Here is a 16,802-nt window from a genome sequence, read left to right as displayed (position 1 = left end):
CTAACGATGTTTCTTCTAGCTCTTGGAACATTATTAACCTTAATTTTAATTTCATTTCCTAAGTAACTAACCTAACCAAACCATGCTCTCGGTCTCCACACTGAATACAAGCTCATGCACGGGGGATATTTGCCGCAGCCCTAGACTCACAGTTAAGTGTGTATACCTCATGGTTGCTAATTCAAATTAAGGCCTTAAAGGCATGCCAACATTTCCTGGCCTTCTCCGCTCCTCCTCATCCTATGAGGGTACCTTCTCCTTCCTCAGATATCCCCTCTCAAGTTTCCTCTAGGCCCCTGCAGTTGCTAAGCTGGAGGATTTCATTTACCCATTCACAAGTTCCCCCCGGATGTAAACTACAGGGCCGATACAAAAAAACCTAACCTAACCATTAAAGAGTTTATTGACCATCAATTAGAGGTTATTTTGTTGATGATATTCACTTTTCTCATGATATCAACCTATTATTGTATGTGATGTGTGTACTTCAACCATCAGGCAATACTATAATTTATTTTTAGAATATCGCCTTTTGATACAAAGAAGGCATAGCATTATATTCAATGTGTCGTGGCCTTGTTAATGTAATACTAAAAAAAATCCAAGGAAATAATTGGAAGATGAAGGAACAAAATAAAACTTCAAATTTATAATCAGCAGTAATATTTTAAATTGCTTTGAATCACAATTTTGTAGTGTCCATAGATTAATAATTACAAAGGAAGATTTTTTGTCCAAAGTACACTTAACCAGTAAACTCGTCATTTGACACGCTCACATGTCCTTGCATAATTTACATATATCATAAAACAAATGAAAATAATATCTCCCATAAGAGGTACATATTTGGTAACTTTCTGATATATAACAAAATTAAAGGTGCATATATATTAAAATTGTTAGGAACATCATTTTATTTACACTGTTTAAATAAATCGGTACAACCTAAAAACGAATATACAAACAATGTCAACACCCACTTACATTAAAATAATTTACTAACATAATATTATTACAAAAAGTAAATTTCTATAAAATATATCTAAAAGTTACATCGACACTGAAATCCGCAATACACAAGCATAAAGTCAAGAGAAGCTCTGAATCTAGAACCAATGACGGGAACTGTTCCCAATCAATTATAGATTCTAATTCGCACGAGCTTAAACTTAATTTACATTGATTAAATAAAACAGCTTATTATAATATTGCACGTATTATTGCAAACAGTTGACGTCCAAAATAACTCTCAACAGAAGAGATTCGATGCACTGGACATATAATCACACCTTATCCTTATTTGGTGTTTTAGAAACCTTCAATCTGGCAGTTAATAACAATACTTAAGTTATTTAAAAATAAATCAATAACCGCTATTCACCGCTTCCGACAAACCGTTATAAAAAAAAAAACAATTTGATAAAATTCGCTATCAAATTTTACGCTAAAATATTTTTTTTAATTTAAAGCAATAATACTAATATCGCTAATAGCTAGTAATGAAAAACGTATAGAGTTGCAACGATATCGTATTTTAAGAAATAACGACTTTAAATACCGCTTTACGGTTAATAACGTTTTAACAACCGTTACATTTTAGCTAACCGTTACATCTCTATAGAAAATTGTGTTTAGCTGCTACAAAAATATGAAAATCAATGTCTAATTGTCTAGCATTCATAAGAAATGATAAAGAATTAATATCATGACGCAAGTGTCTAAAAACTTCAATAAGTATGTTTATAGTAGTCTAAGTGATATGCAATATACTTTAGGCAGGCTCATTTGTTAAAAAATAACTTCATTTGTCGTCCTATAGTCGTTTAAAATTAGTTCGCCCCTAGCCGCGAAATAACGGTTGTTGATAATAACGCGTTGAATAACGCATCACAAGCGCGTGGGGTTAAAACTAACGATAAACAGCTACATTTTGTTACAAGCAAGCTATAGCAAATTTAAACAACGAATCGTATACTATCCTAAAAATCATTAAAAATGCTTAAAACCAACGCTTTTGCCATATTTTTATCACATTGTTTAAAAAGAATTTGCCTTTGGCATATTTCACAGAACGCGCTCAGCCCACCCGAAAAAATAAAATAACCCCGTCTAGTTTCTCACTAATTCGCTTCCTTTACCGATTTAACAACATTTTGTCTATCGTTTTAGTCTTACAAATACTTACTAAATATGAAGTTAAAATGTGTGAACAAGCTTCTTACAATATAATTAATAAAAAGTATTAGTAGACTTTATAGTTTTAAATTCTATGTATAGATTTCAAGATTTTTTTTTGTTAATTTATTTTTCATAATATAATAATTGTAATTTATCTAACTATATACCTACTTCTAGTGCACTACCTTTTAGCTGTGGTCAGTTACTAAGCCTCGACGTGGCTGCGCTGCTTTCAATAGAAAAAAAAACTTGTCTATTCCGTCTCACTATCATGTCCTTCTTTGGAAAAAAGCTATTGCTGTTACGGTCATAAAAATATATTATTCATCGTCGATTAAACTACAATTTTAATCTAGCACGCATTAGTAACTCACGAAAATATATTTGGAAACGCTATAATTGCTATTAATTCAAACGCTATTTCAGTAACAAGTTGAATATGATCGAATCTATCAAGATTTAAAAAATGGAACGTTTCGAAAATATATTATTAATAGCAAGAAGCTACTTGATTTTAACGGTATTATTTATAACGTTGGCAATTATTATGTATTTATTTAAATATCTACGAGTGGCGTAAAACTACTTCAAACTACATTTAAAAATAAAACGACTATCCCCATTAGCCTAGGGCCAAATTGAACAAATCCTCTCACAATGAATAAAAGTGTCATTTACACTTAATTTAAATCATATCGATTTATTAGTAATAAAATTATTGATCGCTTAAACAAGAGAAATGCAAATTCATTACGTATTTATCACAGCACTTAACTATTTTCTATTTAGGGGAAAAAATTCTATTTATTTTTATTACTGTTATTTTATTTGCACAATACCCATAATCAGTAAGCCAGTTCGCTTTCAACCTATCGATTCCTTCATGCAAAGATCAATAAAACCTTTCCATTAAACCAGGAAGCCTATACAAAACAAATTGAACTCTATATCCATTACGTGAAAGCTTGTGAAAGCAGCACAACCGACGGCGGCACTAATAAGCATCCTTATATTAACTGTTTGTGACATCCGAGCGGGTAGTAAAATACATTCTTTATTAACCGAGTTTCACCACAAAAATATTATTGCTTTCATTGGTTACGCGTTACTGTAAAATATTAATTTTTCATTACCACTCGCGCCGCCTCGCGGACCCTTTCGGAAGCTGGACGTGCACGCTATCCGATAATGCATGACCACTAGCTAAACCAACTATTTTATATCCATTACTCAAAACAATACAGATAATGTGAAATGAAACAAAATCATACGATAACGTTTATGTGAAAATGAATACATCAAAACTTTTGGCGGGACACGTTCACGAAATAATGTTGCCGCGTCCGCCATGACTACATATACATATATAAATATAACATCTTAAAATTAGCGATCCAAAAATATCAATTATACATGTATTACGCGCCCTTAGGTGCGCCGTGCTACAAGCGAGCCTCTCTCGTCGGAGGGTAGTTGAATCGCTTGTGGCACTCCCACCACCGGAGGGTGCAAAAGCCGCCTCAATTGGACGGTTACACTCAATCCTCGTCGCGTGTCATTTCATATCCCTCGCATCGGATCGGCTCACAACAACGCCCAGAATACTGATAACCCTGTTGCAAACAGATCGATTCCATCGACTAACTTCAACACCGGGCCTCTCGAAGTTCTAATTAAAATTTGGAATGTAACAATGAAAACCTAAATCATAATACATATAGAAAAGAATTCTCAACTCTTCAAACAAATTCCGAATCGAACTGAATTCATGGAAAGTTTGATTCGATAAGGGAATATAAACGACTACAGTTTGAAAGTAAACTCCCGAAGACATTTGATCGAAGGCCCTGCACAAGCAAAGCATTCATAATCATTCGTAACTTTGCTTTATAAAAATACGAATCGAAAATATTTCCGACGGCAGCTCGTCGTCTTATGGTTAAGCTATTAATTAATCTATCTTAAACTATTAACTATTTTTTTCACTACGTTAAAATATCAGAGAATTCAGAAAAAGGGGAATATTTAGGTATTTTTTTATACTTCTATATTATAAATGGTGCACAACCTTTTTTTTTCATGAACGCTAATAAAGTATGGTATTCAGCTTTATCGAGGATCTAAATCAAGGTCTACCTAAACAACTAATTAAGGTATTCGATGGGCATACGTTAAGTACGAATGTATCGGTTTGAGTAGGAACTGGGGATACTTAAAACCTCACTAATCAGTAATCGCAAACACACAAACGAAACTTCCAAATAACTTTAAAAATAAAGGAATGGATCGAGGTCTTTCAAACAACAAACGTATTACTAAAACTCGAATTATTTTCGATGATCTCTAAGGCTCTGCATTAACTGCGTAGACTAAAACAATTAACCTTTAATTAGGCTGAAACGAAACCTACTCAATATTTTCGACTGAATAGTCAAAATAACGGCATGTGTGACAATTATTCATTTGTTTGTAATTCTTAAACACGATAAAATCTCAAAATACTCACAGCTCGTCGGGTTTATTGTTATACGCTAGGTGCATCTACATTATAAGAACAGTGGCATTTCAATAATTTGAATTTGTACTTAACCTACATATATTAAACTCCGTCACTGAAATCATTCATAGAATATAGAATTCAAGTTTTGACTTCATCTCGAATGGTAAAGCAAAATATTTAACATCACTAAAGGGAAAGAAAATTGAAAACGTACTCACTCGCGATCCACGCGACGCCTATAGCCGAACTGATGAAACGTCCACCGACATGTTCAATGCTCACAGAATAATGTTCAGCCGATACATGATGACACTGAGTAAATTACTTTACATCCAATTTAGAGATTTTTTCAAAAATATGATTCCAATAAATGTCCTAAACAAACGTCTCAAAAATACGTTATGAAAATATAAAATACGATAAAATTTATACTAAATATAACCCTGTCTATGACCTGAAGAGTTTTAAACAAACCAAACGCTCCAATCGAAACTCTGAACAAGTCATTTCTAAGGACAAAATTCCAAAACGAAATACTAAATTACATCATGAAAGTCAAAACTTACAAAATCTAATACAAATACGTATTCATCAAAAGAAAGTGATTTAAAATTTTTCAATAGACAAGGCCTGTGTTATTTCACAACTCTTAGAAGAAACCTGCATATTTAAATGTACGATCAGATATATGTTTGTATGATAATGCGGAGGCAGTAGACGTAGATACGCTTGATGCTCTGCCTGTTAATAAAGAAACATGAACGCCCGCCCCAAAATTCAATTTAATCTCATAAATGCACTCCTCAAACAATGACTACTTAAACTAATGATGGAATCAATTAAACGTAACTTAACTAATGTCTAAAAGAAATATACCCAGGTGTGACCGCAAGCACAGCCGATCACATTTTAAACAAAAGCTCAAGTAGCAGATCTTCATCGGCGTTCATTGGCGATTCTGGTGCTAAGTAATCAACGATCCTAGAACAAGAGATTAATAAATATAGTTTCTACAAAATAGTGTTAAGACGATGCAGTGGAATTTTAACTAAATTCCAGATATAAAATTGACGGTATAGCTGAGTAATTCTATCTTCTTAATTAACAACAAATAGTAATGATATTTAAGGCAAATCGTTTTCGAAGTTTTATTCTTATTAGGGCGACCAAAAGTCAAACTCCTAAATAAATAGAAAACAAAAGAGAACATTTCATTAACTGTTTTATACGTTAACTGGCAGATAAGTTACTTATTGTAGCCAATGTAAATACTGGGCATAATAAGACTTAACATCTCATGTCGTAGGATAGCGAGCGTAGTGGAACACCAAATTTTCTAATTAAAGGTGTTGGATGGTGTTTCTACTGTTTATGGGCGGTCGTATCGCTTACCATTAGACAAACGGCAAGCTCATTTCGTCATTTAAAGCAATAAAAAAAAAATGTATTGTGAAACAGGCCATAAATGAGTGGATATACTTATGAATATTGTGAAGCAAGCCATTAATGAATGAATAATATACTTATACGGACCTATTGGCCGTGGGCGGCGTATTGGTGATGCGCTGCAACGAGTTTCGGCGGACATCCTGGGACAGCCGGACCGCCCTCCCGCTTTCTGCTCGTGCGTTCTGTAACCTGTGAATACGACTATAAAGTTAACAAGATTGCCATGAAAATTATTTATATTGCTGATAGGTATAGGGCTTATAATGAGATATCACAAATTTTATAAAAGAACCGTAACAATAAATCTTGAACGTTACATTTATATTTGTTTTCTCCTTCAATTGTATGTTCAAATACTTGGAACGTTTCGTTGTTTGTCACAGCTTGCTTACCTATTACTAATGTCACTAAAATTACAATTTTAACCAAATTTCTACTTTGAAAGTGTAATTTGTCGTTTTCAAAGGTTTTATGTTTCTTATCTTCAAAACTCAAGCCAATAAATAAAGATAAAACCATTTAAAGTTTACCATTGTTAACTTCTAATCGCCCCGTAGTTTTATAAATAATTTAATTTATAATTCAATATAAAATATTAACCCCATTTACATATCTAGAATTTAAATAATCTTAATCTTATTGCGGACTAGCAAAGTTTGTATCAAAAATTTGGAAAACTCTTTAAATTTCAAAGTTGATATCTCGGCTAAGATTAAAATCTTTGAAATACGACTTTAAAATTTGGTCCAGAACTTACGTTGGTGGTAAACTCCTCCCACGTACTTTGCGGCGTGAAGTATTCGAACATTTTAGTAATACGCCATTTTGGTTTTTAATAAATTTCATAGTTTTTTTATTGCTTTGCATGACGAGACGAGCTTGCCGTTCGCCTGATGGTAAGCGATACGACCGCCCATAAACAGTAGAAACACCATCCAACACCTCGAATTACAAAGTACTGTTTGGTATTCCACTGCGCTAGACATCCGGAGACATGAGATGTTAATTCTTATTACGTCCAGTATGTTATATTACTCCAAAACCATCATCATTAACATCTCTTAGCACTGCTTAAACAACTGTTTCCATTGTTTTTTGACATGAATTGTTGATCATCGCTACACCGAATAAACGATAGATATCAGTAGTAAGATATTTGTATCCGGATAATAACCACCATACACAAGCTGTAAAGCCCGCCATAGTGTCCCACGTAAGTGTGTCGCGTCCCGGGATCAATGTGTGTGCATCTGATTTCAAAATGGCTGGCATAATTATATCAACGAAACCAAAAATAAAAATCTAAACAAATCATATCTTTAAAAAGATCATTTTTTTACATTTTATCATTCCCTTCCATATGATATAATGTCTCACCTAATGAATTTCAAATTCCATCAACTTTCAACCCTGAAATATAATTACGGATCCCAACATCACATTTTAGACCCAACAATATCGTGTTCCAGGAACTTTATCCCAATGAAATTACGTTAAGGGTTATCTCTGAGGACAGCCATCCCGACCCAACGAATCTGAAGAAAGGTAAGGAAACGGACAATTTTATAACTTTTGAAATTTCAATGGTTACTTTTAACAAGAGTAGACAAAGGGATTTCGGGAATGTTTTCGTTGGTCTGCTTTTTTAAATAAATAACTGGATTTTGCCTAAAATTAAACCTTACAAATTGCACTTTCCATGATTAAAATCAGCTGGTATTATATAGGACATTGTCTTTACTTATGCTATAATTTGTGCAATGTGCACTAGTGTTTGTGTTTATTTCTAATACCCAAAAATCTATAACTTTCTTTATGTTACTTTAAAAAAGATGGAGGTTCTCAATTTGTTTTTTTTTTTAATGTTTTTACCACAGAACTTTCGACCGGTCGGACAGATTTTGTTGATAAATTTTTAAGGGTTAAAGATTTTGGTGGATTTACAACTATAGCGGCATTTTTATGGTAGGTCTGTGGTATAGTTTCATGTAATTGGAATAAACCGCTTTAGACAGTAGTATCTTACAGGAAAGTGATTTGCTTCGAAATAAAATTTGTTTACGGATTTTAGCCCGGTTTTTATATTATAATTTTCTCCCAAAGTTTCGATATTGCATTCGTCATCATGGGACGGACTGAGTGTTAGATCCAAAAGTCAACGTTACAATATCTACCTACATTTTACAATTACATTTTTTAAATTACTTGATTACGGTCTGATCTACTCAGAATGAGCATAAACATAATAAATCACCAAGTAATTTACTAATTAGTAAAACCGAAAGCCTTATCACGAGCCAGAATAACCTTTCATAACCTATAAAATCAAAACATTTTCCATAATACTAAATAAGATACCAAATAAAAGTTGTCCAATCGCAAAATTCCAATAACCCTTAATTTTATGCTTCATATAAACAACTACAACGGTAAAGGAAACATAAAAAACATATCCGAAACACAATTAGAATGAACTTTATCTCTACCGTACCTAATTTTCCAAACTACGCACAACAGGGGCGTAATCAGGCGAATTCGGGGCCCCTCGCCCACAATCTTTCATATTTGCGATAGTAGGCAGTTTTACGCAAGAACGATATTTCGCAATTACTATTGAAATTGTTGTCCATTTCCATTTTGGTATAAATATTACTTCGATATTGTTTGTATGATTTATTACATATCGTACACGCTTCAGTGACTTATCGGACTTTGAGGAAAAGATCCTACATAAAAACTATTATAATGTTTCAAAAGATATTTGAAATGAATTTTTATGGGTACAGAGATGCAGGTTTTTTTATATAGGCACGGTGGCCTCCCTGCACCTAATTCTAAGTAGAGTGGAGTCCAATAAAATATCAACTGACGAGAAATGATTACCCCTTGGTAGCCGACACAATTATGCCAGCATGTTGGAACCGGATACACAGCCTGATCCCGGAACGCGACACACTTACGTGAGCCACTAGGACGGGTTTGACACCATGGGTACGGTGGTCGAAGTCTGGGCGGATATAAAATATGTCCTACCATCTTCAAAATTGAAATATAGATTGTAGATAGATTTATTTTTACCCACGTGACATGTTATATTGTGTGTCTGTTTTAAGTTCCATATTTTTGAATCTTTTCCATACCTTTAACCGACTTCAAAAAAGGAGGTTACCAATTCGACGTGAATGTTTTTTTTTTATTTCTTCCATCTCAATATACTCCTTTAATAGCAAACATTCACGTATAAGACTAACAAATTATTCAAATTCCATCAAAGCAACTAAAACTCAATGCATCTGCTTTATGAATATTTCAACAAAACGACCCGCGCAAAGCTCTCAATTTTCTATCCTTTCTATATTAATGGCGTCTCTGTATTGCACTTTTAAGTTGTTTAATATTTTAACCAATGTCTATATTGAGATGAATGTATTATTAAATCCTGTCGTTCCTGCTGGATTAAACATCAGAATTACTAATGAGATATAACTAAATAAATATCAGTCAAGGAAAAAAGAAATACAACATCAACCCTGTATTATTTTCAGTTTCACTTTAGTTTATATGCAGGGTTCTCCAATGCTGAGGTTTTGGATTTACTTCCTCACGCTGGCCTAGTGCGGGTTGACAAGTTTGGCTGTATCTGTTTTGATAAGTAGCAGTTATTTAGTTATTTAGCATTTTGAGCATTCTACTGTCTCAGAATCATAAGCGCAGCGACGATTATTATGACCGACAACAGCTGATCTTGGCATAAATATATTTTATATCCGCCAGGATAGCGACCACCGTGCACAAGGCGTTGAAACCCGCCATAGTGGCACACATAAATGTGTCCCGTTCCGTGATCAGCCTATGTATATCCGACCCCAACAGGCCAGCATAATTGTATAGACTACCGAAGGGTAATCTCTCGTCAGTCTACATTCCACTTACCATCAGGTGCAGTAGGTACGGGTACACATTGCCATGTACGTATAGATACAAACATTTTACAGCCCCATTGATCCTAAAAACACTTCATTGTAGCTAATATTTTATATTGCCGAAGTAGGCAAACGAGCAAGCTGTCCTCTTGGTGGTAAGCAACATGCGCCACCCTTGGACTAAAGCAATACTAGAGGCACAGCAAGCCGCTGCATGCCATGAGGTGAGCAGCAGTGGCGATCCTAAACGACGCGAGGCCCCAGGCGAAAGCAAAAAGAAACAGACGCGAGGCCCCGGGCAGAGTAAAAAAACTTTCCTCTGTTTTAACTGTTTGGTCGGTAAGAACGTAAAAAAAAGGTCCTGCGAGGCATCTCGCGAGGTCTCTGTAAGCGCGAGGCCCCAGGCGGTTGCCCGGTTCGCCTCTCACAAAGGCCGCCTCTGGTGCGCAGTCTTCTTAAGCCCCGTTTTAAGAATGACAGGTCATAGCGCTCGGGATACACCGTTGTAGGGAGGATATATAGAACATGGATTTTCAACGTCGAATATCTCAGGAAGACAAACGCAGTATAATTCCATTTAGTACTTTGTAGTTCATGGTTTTTGAGTAGTGTTGCTAGATATTGTTTATCAACACACATATTTAACTATTTAATAATAGACCTGCATGTCTCGCCGTTCAAATGTTAAAAAATAATACCCTTATTCATAGACGTTATTCATCTAAGGACGGAGCATTGCTGTCATAACAAGTCTGTTTCTCAGTGCTGACGGCATGGCAGCCTTCGCAATACGTAGGCATAGAGCCGTTGTGATTGGCTAATATTGAGATACAACTTGAATCTAGTTGGCTGTCAGATAAACAAAGATGAGAAACAGACTTATCACAGCAATGCTCAGTCCTGAGATAAATAACTTCTATGAATAAGGGGTTAAGGGTTTAGGATGTCGAGAGAATTTGATGTCTGCTGTTTTAGAGGAATTGGTAAATTTTAAACCACAATCGCAAACAGCATGTAAATCTTTTGAACGAATATTACCCGCGGTTTTGCTGTCATTATATATACCTAGTGTAGCTATTCCATTTAGCTCATTTTCGATGGTATATTTATGCTTTATCTATTTTAATAATCTATACTTATATATTAGGCTGAAGAGTTTGAACGCGCTAATCTCAGGTAAACCGACTTTGATTTTATTTTACTAATAAGAAGCTTCTTTACTCCTCAGTGCTAATTAATTATAGACTACTTTGTATCCTGGAAAAATAATTATTCCGGAAAAACTTTATTATACGGGAGGGGTTGCGAATAAAAGCTAACGTTAGATAATTTCAGACTTATTTGGTATGGCCCTCGTAAAATAACCAACTGAATATCTTACTAGTACTGGCGTTTAGTACAATGTAGTATTCAAATTATAATATACTTACTTGATCTTCGACTGCCTCATAAACTGTTGTATTTTCCTCGCTGCTTGATTCTGTCGCCTTTGGGAGTAAGTCCTCCTGTTGAGGAAATATTGTATTTATAACAACACGCAACAGAAGTTAATATTCTGCTTCACGTTGTCAAAAACAAAATAAAATAATATATAAGCAACCAGTGGCGAAGCGTCCATACAAGCCGATTCCTACCGGGTTACCTTTTGTAAATTTATTAAAATAATAAAAGAAAAACATAACAATATAACTAGAATAAAAATAGTATATTCAAACAAGTCATCTTATATTTATTAAATTAAATCAATTCTTCAATGATATCTGTCGTTCGTATCAATTCGGTAAATCGTAACTCGCGCGCAGTGCTCGCGCCTTATAGTGTTCGAAGTGAACCCGGCCGCGCATAGCTTCCCTCGCGCTATTGTTGTCTCTTTCACACGTAGCGCGGTGTCTGCCTAATCCTTTGGAAGTGACATAAGAATACATGTGTGCGTGCGTGTCTGTGTACTTCAGGGTAACCCGAGAATTTGCGGCTTCATGTTGAGCTATTGGCGCGAAATATTTTAAATAATTAATGTTTGTGCGTTATTAATTCTTGTTGGACTCTTTTACACATGGTACCCATGTTCAAAATATATGATTATTTTTGACTTAAATTTAGAGACTAGACATAATATGTTAGAAGGAAATTATTAAGTATTATGATATTATATGATTTTAATTTATTGTGAACAGCGTATTATATTATGTTAACTGTAGAAAAAATATTTCGTCGGGTTCCCTTTTGAAAATTTTCACCCGTCGCCACTGTAAGCAACGTAGGCAAACATAGATGCATTTATTACAGGTTAAGATATGAGTCAACAATAATTGATTATAATAATTATAACATTTACTTATATAACTACGATTAACTTATTACAAGTCTAGATACACGATAATTTTAATTGTAGTTAAGTTACTTGTATTATAATATTAAGACCTACAAACATTTAGAGGTAAATTAAAAAGCAAAGAATAATACAATTAAGTAACCAGCACGGGCTCGGTAGTAAGAGAAGAAAATATATACCCACATTTACAATTATATTTTCTCATTATATTACAGTATTAATTTGGAAACACAGTTTACAATGTGATTTTTGTATTTGATCATCTACGTCAGCAAATAGCGTTTAGCATTATTTCGCGAATCAAGATAAACAATAAGTCGCAAAAGTACTCCGAAAGTGAATAAATTTAGTTGCACGGACCATTTAATAATTAATTAGAAGCATTAACTGCTCTTGGCGGTAAAATAGACTATTAACATAGAGGCCAAGTGGGTCTGAAGCCGAAATAATTAGGTTTTTAAGCATACTCACTTGACGGTGGTGGCGGCCATCCTGCGCGCTCGCATGGAGCGGTACCCGCGTTGGATCACGGTCGCCGCCGCGTGCATCTGCTTCAGGTACGCGAACTGCACGAAAAGGAATTATATATTACATAGAAGAATCCCTCTTAGTAGTACAGGAGGCCTGTGCCCAACAGTGGGACAATATATAATAATTATATAGTATATGATATTATTATTTAGAAGAATTCTGCTAATTTTGTCTAAAATAATAAAAATGGTTAAGGTTGTTCATTCTAGTCTGTGGTAGTACGATTTCGAACTGGCATTAGGGAGTATAACTACTGGACATAGTACAACATCTCATGTCTCAGAGCGAGCGTAGTGGAATACCAAACAATACTTTCTAATTCAAGATGTTGGATTTCTACTGTGTATGGGCGATCGTATCGTTTACCATCAGGCAAACGACAAGCTCGTCTCGTCAATTAAAGCAATAAAAAAATTTAATAATAATAATGATGCTTTCCAAACTGATTGTAGAATTAATATTGACGGAATATAAAAATGTATAAAATTTTACTGGTATAAATGAATTAGTTCAATATATTTCTTTTTTGATCTCATACACTTTTTTTCTACCAAATAGTACGGTAATAACTAAAATAAACATTGGCGTAGTACCATCATACTTTTAGACGTTCCAAACTACAAGTTCATTGGAATACCTTTAACACCTAAAAAAATGTGTTCATAACTAAAATTGTATTTGAGATAATAAAACATATTATTTAATTTTAAAATTACTTCTCGTGCCTCTTAAACTCATTTAATTTTCCTATCCAACTTACAAAGAATTCTGAACATAATCATCAGTTTCCTATTTACCAATCACTTCTCTTTACATTCTTCAAACAGAGATAACGTTGTATACTTTTTAATATACTTCACTCATCTAGATTTCATTCCTTCACACGACTGGTTTTAATGTTGCTGTTTGTTCACCGTTTCTCTTAATCTGCCTTTCTACCTTTCACCCCAACAACCTTTAAGATATTACCTGCTTGTATCGCCTGTAGCAGTTCTGTATGGTAATGGCGGCGGCCGCAGCCCGTCGCTGCAGCTGTCGGCCGCGATACTGACGGTAAGCCTTCTGAATTGTTATCGCCGCCGAGTACAACTCGCGCTGTTCGCGATCTGTTACAAAGTACATTGATAAATTTAATAAAAAACATTAAAAAAAAAAACATATAGACGAATTGAGAATCTCCTCCTTTTTTGAAGTCAGTTAAAAACACAGTAGAAACCGGTTATGGATACGCATCGGTTATAATGACTGAATATTAAGGTATCTTTAAATAAATGCATATAAACGTGTATAGTTTATAACGACTATCCGATATAGCGTCCAGATTTGGTGATCCGTTTGATGTCGTTATAACAGGTTTTCTTTTTTTTATTTCGTGAGGAGAAGACAGACATTAATAATTTGATAATACAAGTAGAACGACCTTTGGATTGGTCGGTATATCAACTTGCCTTAATATAGTTTCAAATATACCAACAGTGGTCTTCAATATCGATATTCAACTTAATTTTTTTTGTATTAGAATTAGAATGGAAGATTTATGGATCATCAACAAGCTCTTATTTATAAATATGTACTGTAATATTATAATATTTAAAATGAGAAACAAATAATGTTTTATTTTATTTCGAACCTTTAAAATAGAACGAAATTCACAGCAATACATAATTAAATTTGATTAATTGCAAATTATTATTAATAAATCTACGTACCATTATCTAAACTTAGCTTACCGTTCAAAGTCAAATTAGAAAAATGTGTAGTGGTATGGAGAAACTCTTGCAGCGTCGCTGAGGGGGTGGTGCAGTGGGCCGGGTTGGCAAGAGCGGCGTGCGGTGACGGAGGAGGTGGAGACAACGCAGACCCGGGCGACACCGAGCCTGAAGAACAAGGCGTGGAACCGCCGCAGTATCTGCGTGTAGATGAATAGTTTGAAACACTCGTAATGGTAAAATGTTCTGTACAGAGCAGTAAAATTGTTAGAGCATTTAATAAAGAATTAATTAAAACTAAAGTTACAGAAAATATTATTGCGCTTCTCAGTTTATTTTTAGTAATAAAATGCACTTTATTGCTCTGAAATTAAGTACTACAAGTCTATGATTTATTCGTCACTAATTCTAATATTTCTTTTTATATACGGCAACGTAACCTGCCTCAAAACACTTGATAGTAGGTAAAGAGAAGCACAAATACATATGGACCGGCAAGAAATAGTCATCCCGAAAGGTTGTCACAATTATGCCGACCTGTTTAATTACTTCTTCACGCTCCACTAATTAAATGGCGTGTATAATTTTGTAGAGGCCACAGGCGACCTCTAACCCTCAAGTAGAAATAATGCAAAGACCATTTATTTCGAAGTATATTAACAAGATTCTGGCCTCCCATCTTTTATAGATAAATTATATGTCTCATCATCATCATCATCATTTCAGCCGGGAATCGTCCACTGCTAGTCATAGGCCTCCCCATTAAGCGCCACAGGGACCGGTCTGTCTTTAATAATTAAATGTTTGGTAAAATATTATTAACCCCACATTTTAAAAAGCTCCATATTGCCTGACCATCTAATGCTATTAATATCAATTTTTGATACCGAAATATTATGGCGAAATAGATAATTTGACTACTGTACCTGTAGGTATTATCACAAAACTCAAAACTGAACTCGGTGTTGAAAGTGGTGGCATCGTCAAGCAAAGGGACCATAAGGGTATCTTCCCCCCCACTGCCGCCGCCGTCTAAGCCGCAACCAGACAGCAAGGAGGAACTCTCGTTCTGTGACAACAAAAAGAAACAAATAGTATATTTTATAGTGAAAACGAGTACAATGGTTTACAGTGGCGAAGGGTGAGATTTTCGTAAAGGTAGCCCGACATAACATATAGGTACTAATATGCATGAATGCGATCTGCAAATCGCTGTAATGATAATTAGATACCTAATAAATTCTAAATAAAGGGAAACCGGCAGGAATTGGTATAGTTGGACCCTTCGCCACTGATGGTTTATTTTGTTTACATTGTAAAAAGTAGGTAGTTATTGTAACTTTGACTTTTCGACGACCCACACTTCAGTGCACCCTGTGACCGTATAGGCTGCAAAGTTATCAAAATAAAAATTTAAAGAACATGATAAAATCCAAAGACTAAGATTAATTTGAAGTCTAAGATTCGTGTAGACATAAGAAATCATTGATTAAATTGTAATTAAAATTCCACATCCATCTCTGAGCTAATGTCACCAAGTCCTTAAGTAGCTTACAGGTTAACCTCAGAAAGATGTCCAACCGTGTCTCATCCGTGATTTATTGTTTGATTATGCTAAACAACCAAGGCTCAAATCAAGATTTTCTATAACACGTAATTTTTAAATCCCAAAACTATCATGTTCAACTATACGTATAAGGTTTTTGAGTTTTTGGGTAACTATATAGTTGCCCAAGCTGATCATCGAACTAATAATATGTTCACAGATAATTAAAGCAAATAGACAAAAATTATTCATCATGAACATATCATTTTCGTCTCTCATACCCAGTGAACCTGTTAAGGAATATTATTCCTCGTATTTTAATCACTTCGTATAAAAATAACATAATCCTCTTTCTCACCTTTATTCTTTCTGGCATGGCCGCTATGATTTGTTCGGCCAGCGTGAACACCCTGTCATCCTGCTCCCCTGAAACATTGTTGTATAGTGGAATCTCATTTCGAACATAACATCAACTAACATTCATTAGACACGAACTAAAACAACGTCTTGTGGTTACAGGGTCTCGTTTCCTCCAACACTGATGCAATAGCACACATCGATGCAACTATCGTAGCTGGGTTGTGAAGCATTAAAATCAATGTCTTGGTTGCTTGCTTTATCTATTAAAACTGTA

General features: G+C 34.6%; 1 protein-coding gene across 1 annotated transcript in view; it reads right to left on the bottom strand.

Annotated features, from left to right (window-relative positions):
• Positions 1–645: 645 nt before the first annotated feature.
• Positions 646–16,802, bottom strand: part of LOC115442804 (calmodulin-binding transcription activator 2) — a 176,284-nt gene continuing 160,127 nt past the window's right edge. The window contains exons 15-22 of the mRNA XM_037438504.1: positions 16,527–16,594; positions 15,549–15,691; positions 14,644–14,822; positions 13,883–14,019; positions 12,854–12,948; positions 11,481–11,555; positions 6,212–6,316; positions 646–5,659 (exon numbers count right to left, since the gene is read on the bottom strand). Coding sequence (XP_037294401.1) covers positions 5,581–5,659; positions 6,212–6,316; positions 11,481–11,555; positions 12,854–12,948; positions 13,883–14,019; positions 14,644–14,822; positions 15,549–15,691; positions 16,527–16,594 — 881 coding nt within the window. The 3' untranslated portion in view covers positions 646–5,580. The remainder of the gene's footprint in view (positions 5,660–6,211; positions 6,317–11,480; positions 11,556–12,853; positions 12,949–13,882; positions 14,020–14,643; positions 14,823–15,548; positions 15,692–16,526; positions 16,595–16,802) is intronic.

This window comes from Manduca sexta, chromosome 14 (assembly GCF_014839805.1).
Source record: "Manduca sexta isolate Smith_Timp_Sample1 chromosome 14, JHU_Msex_v1.0, whole genome shotgun sequence".
NCBI classification, from domain to species: Eukaryota; Metazoa; Arthropoda; class Insecta; order Lepidoptera; family Sphingidae; genus Manduca; species Manduca sexta.
The sequence above is the reverse complement of the archived record's forward strand: the minus strand, read 5'-3'. Positions and strand labels throughout refer to the sequence as shown.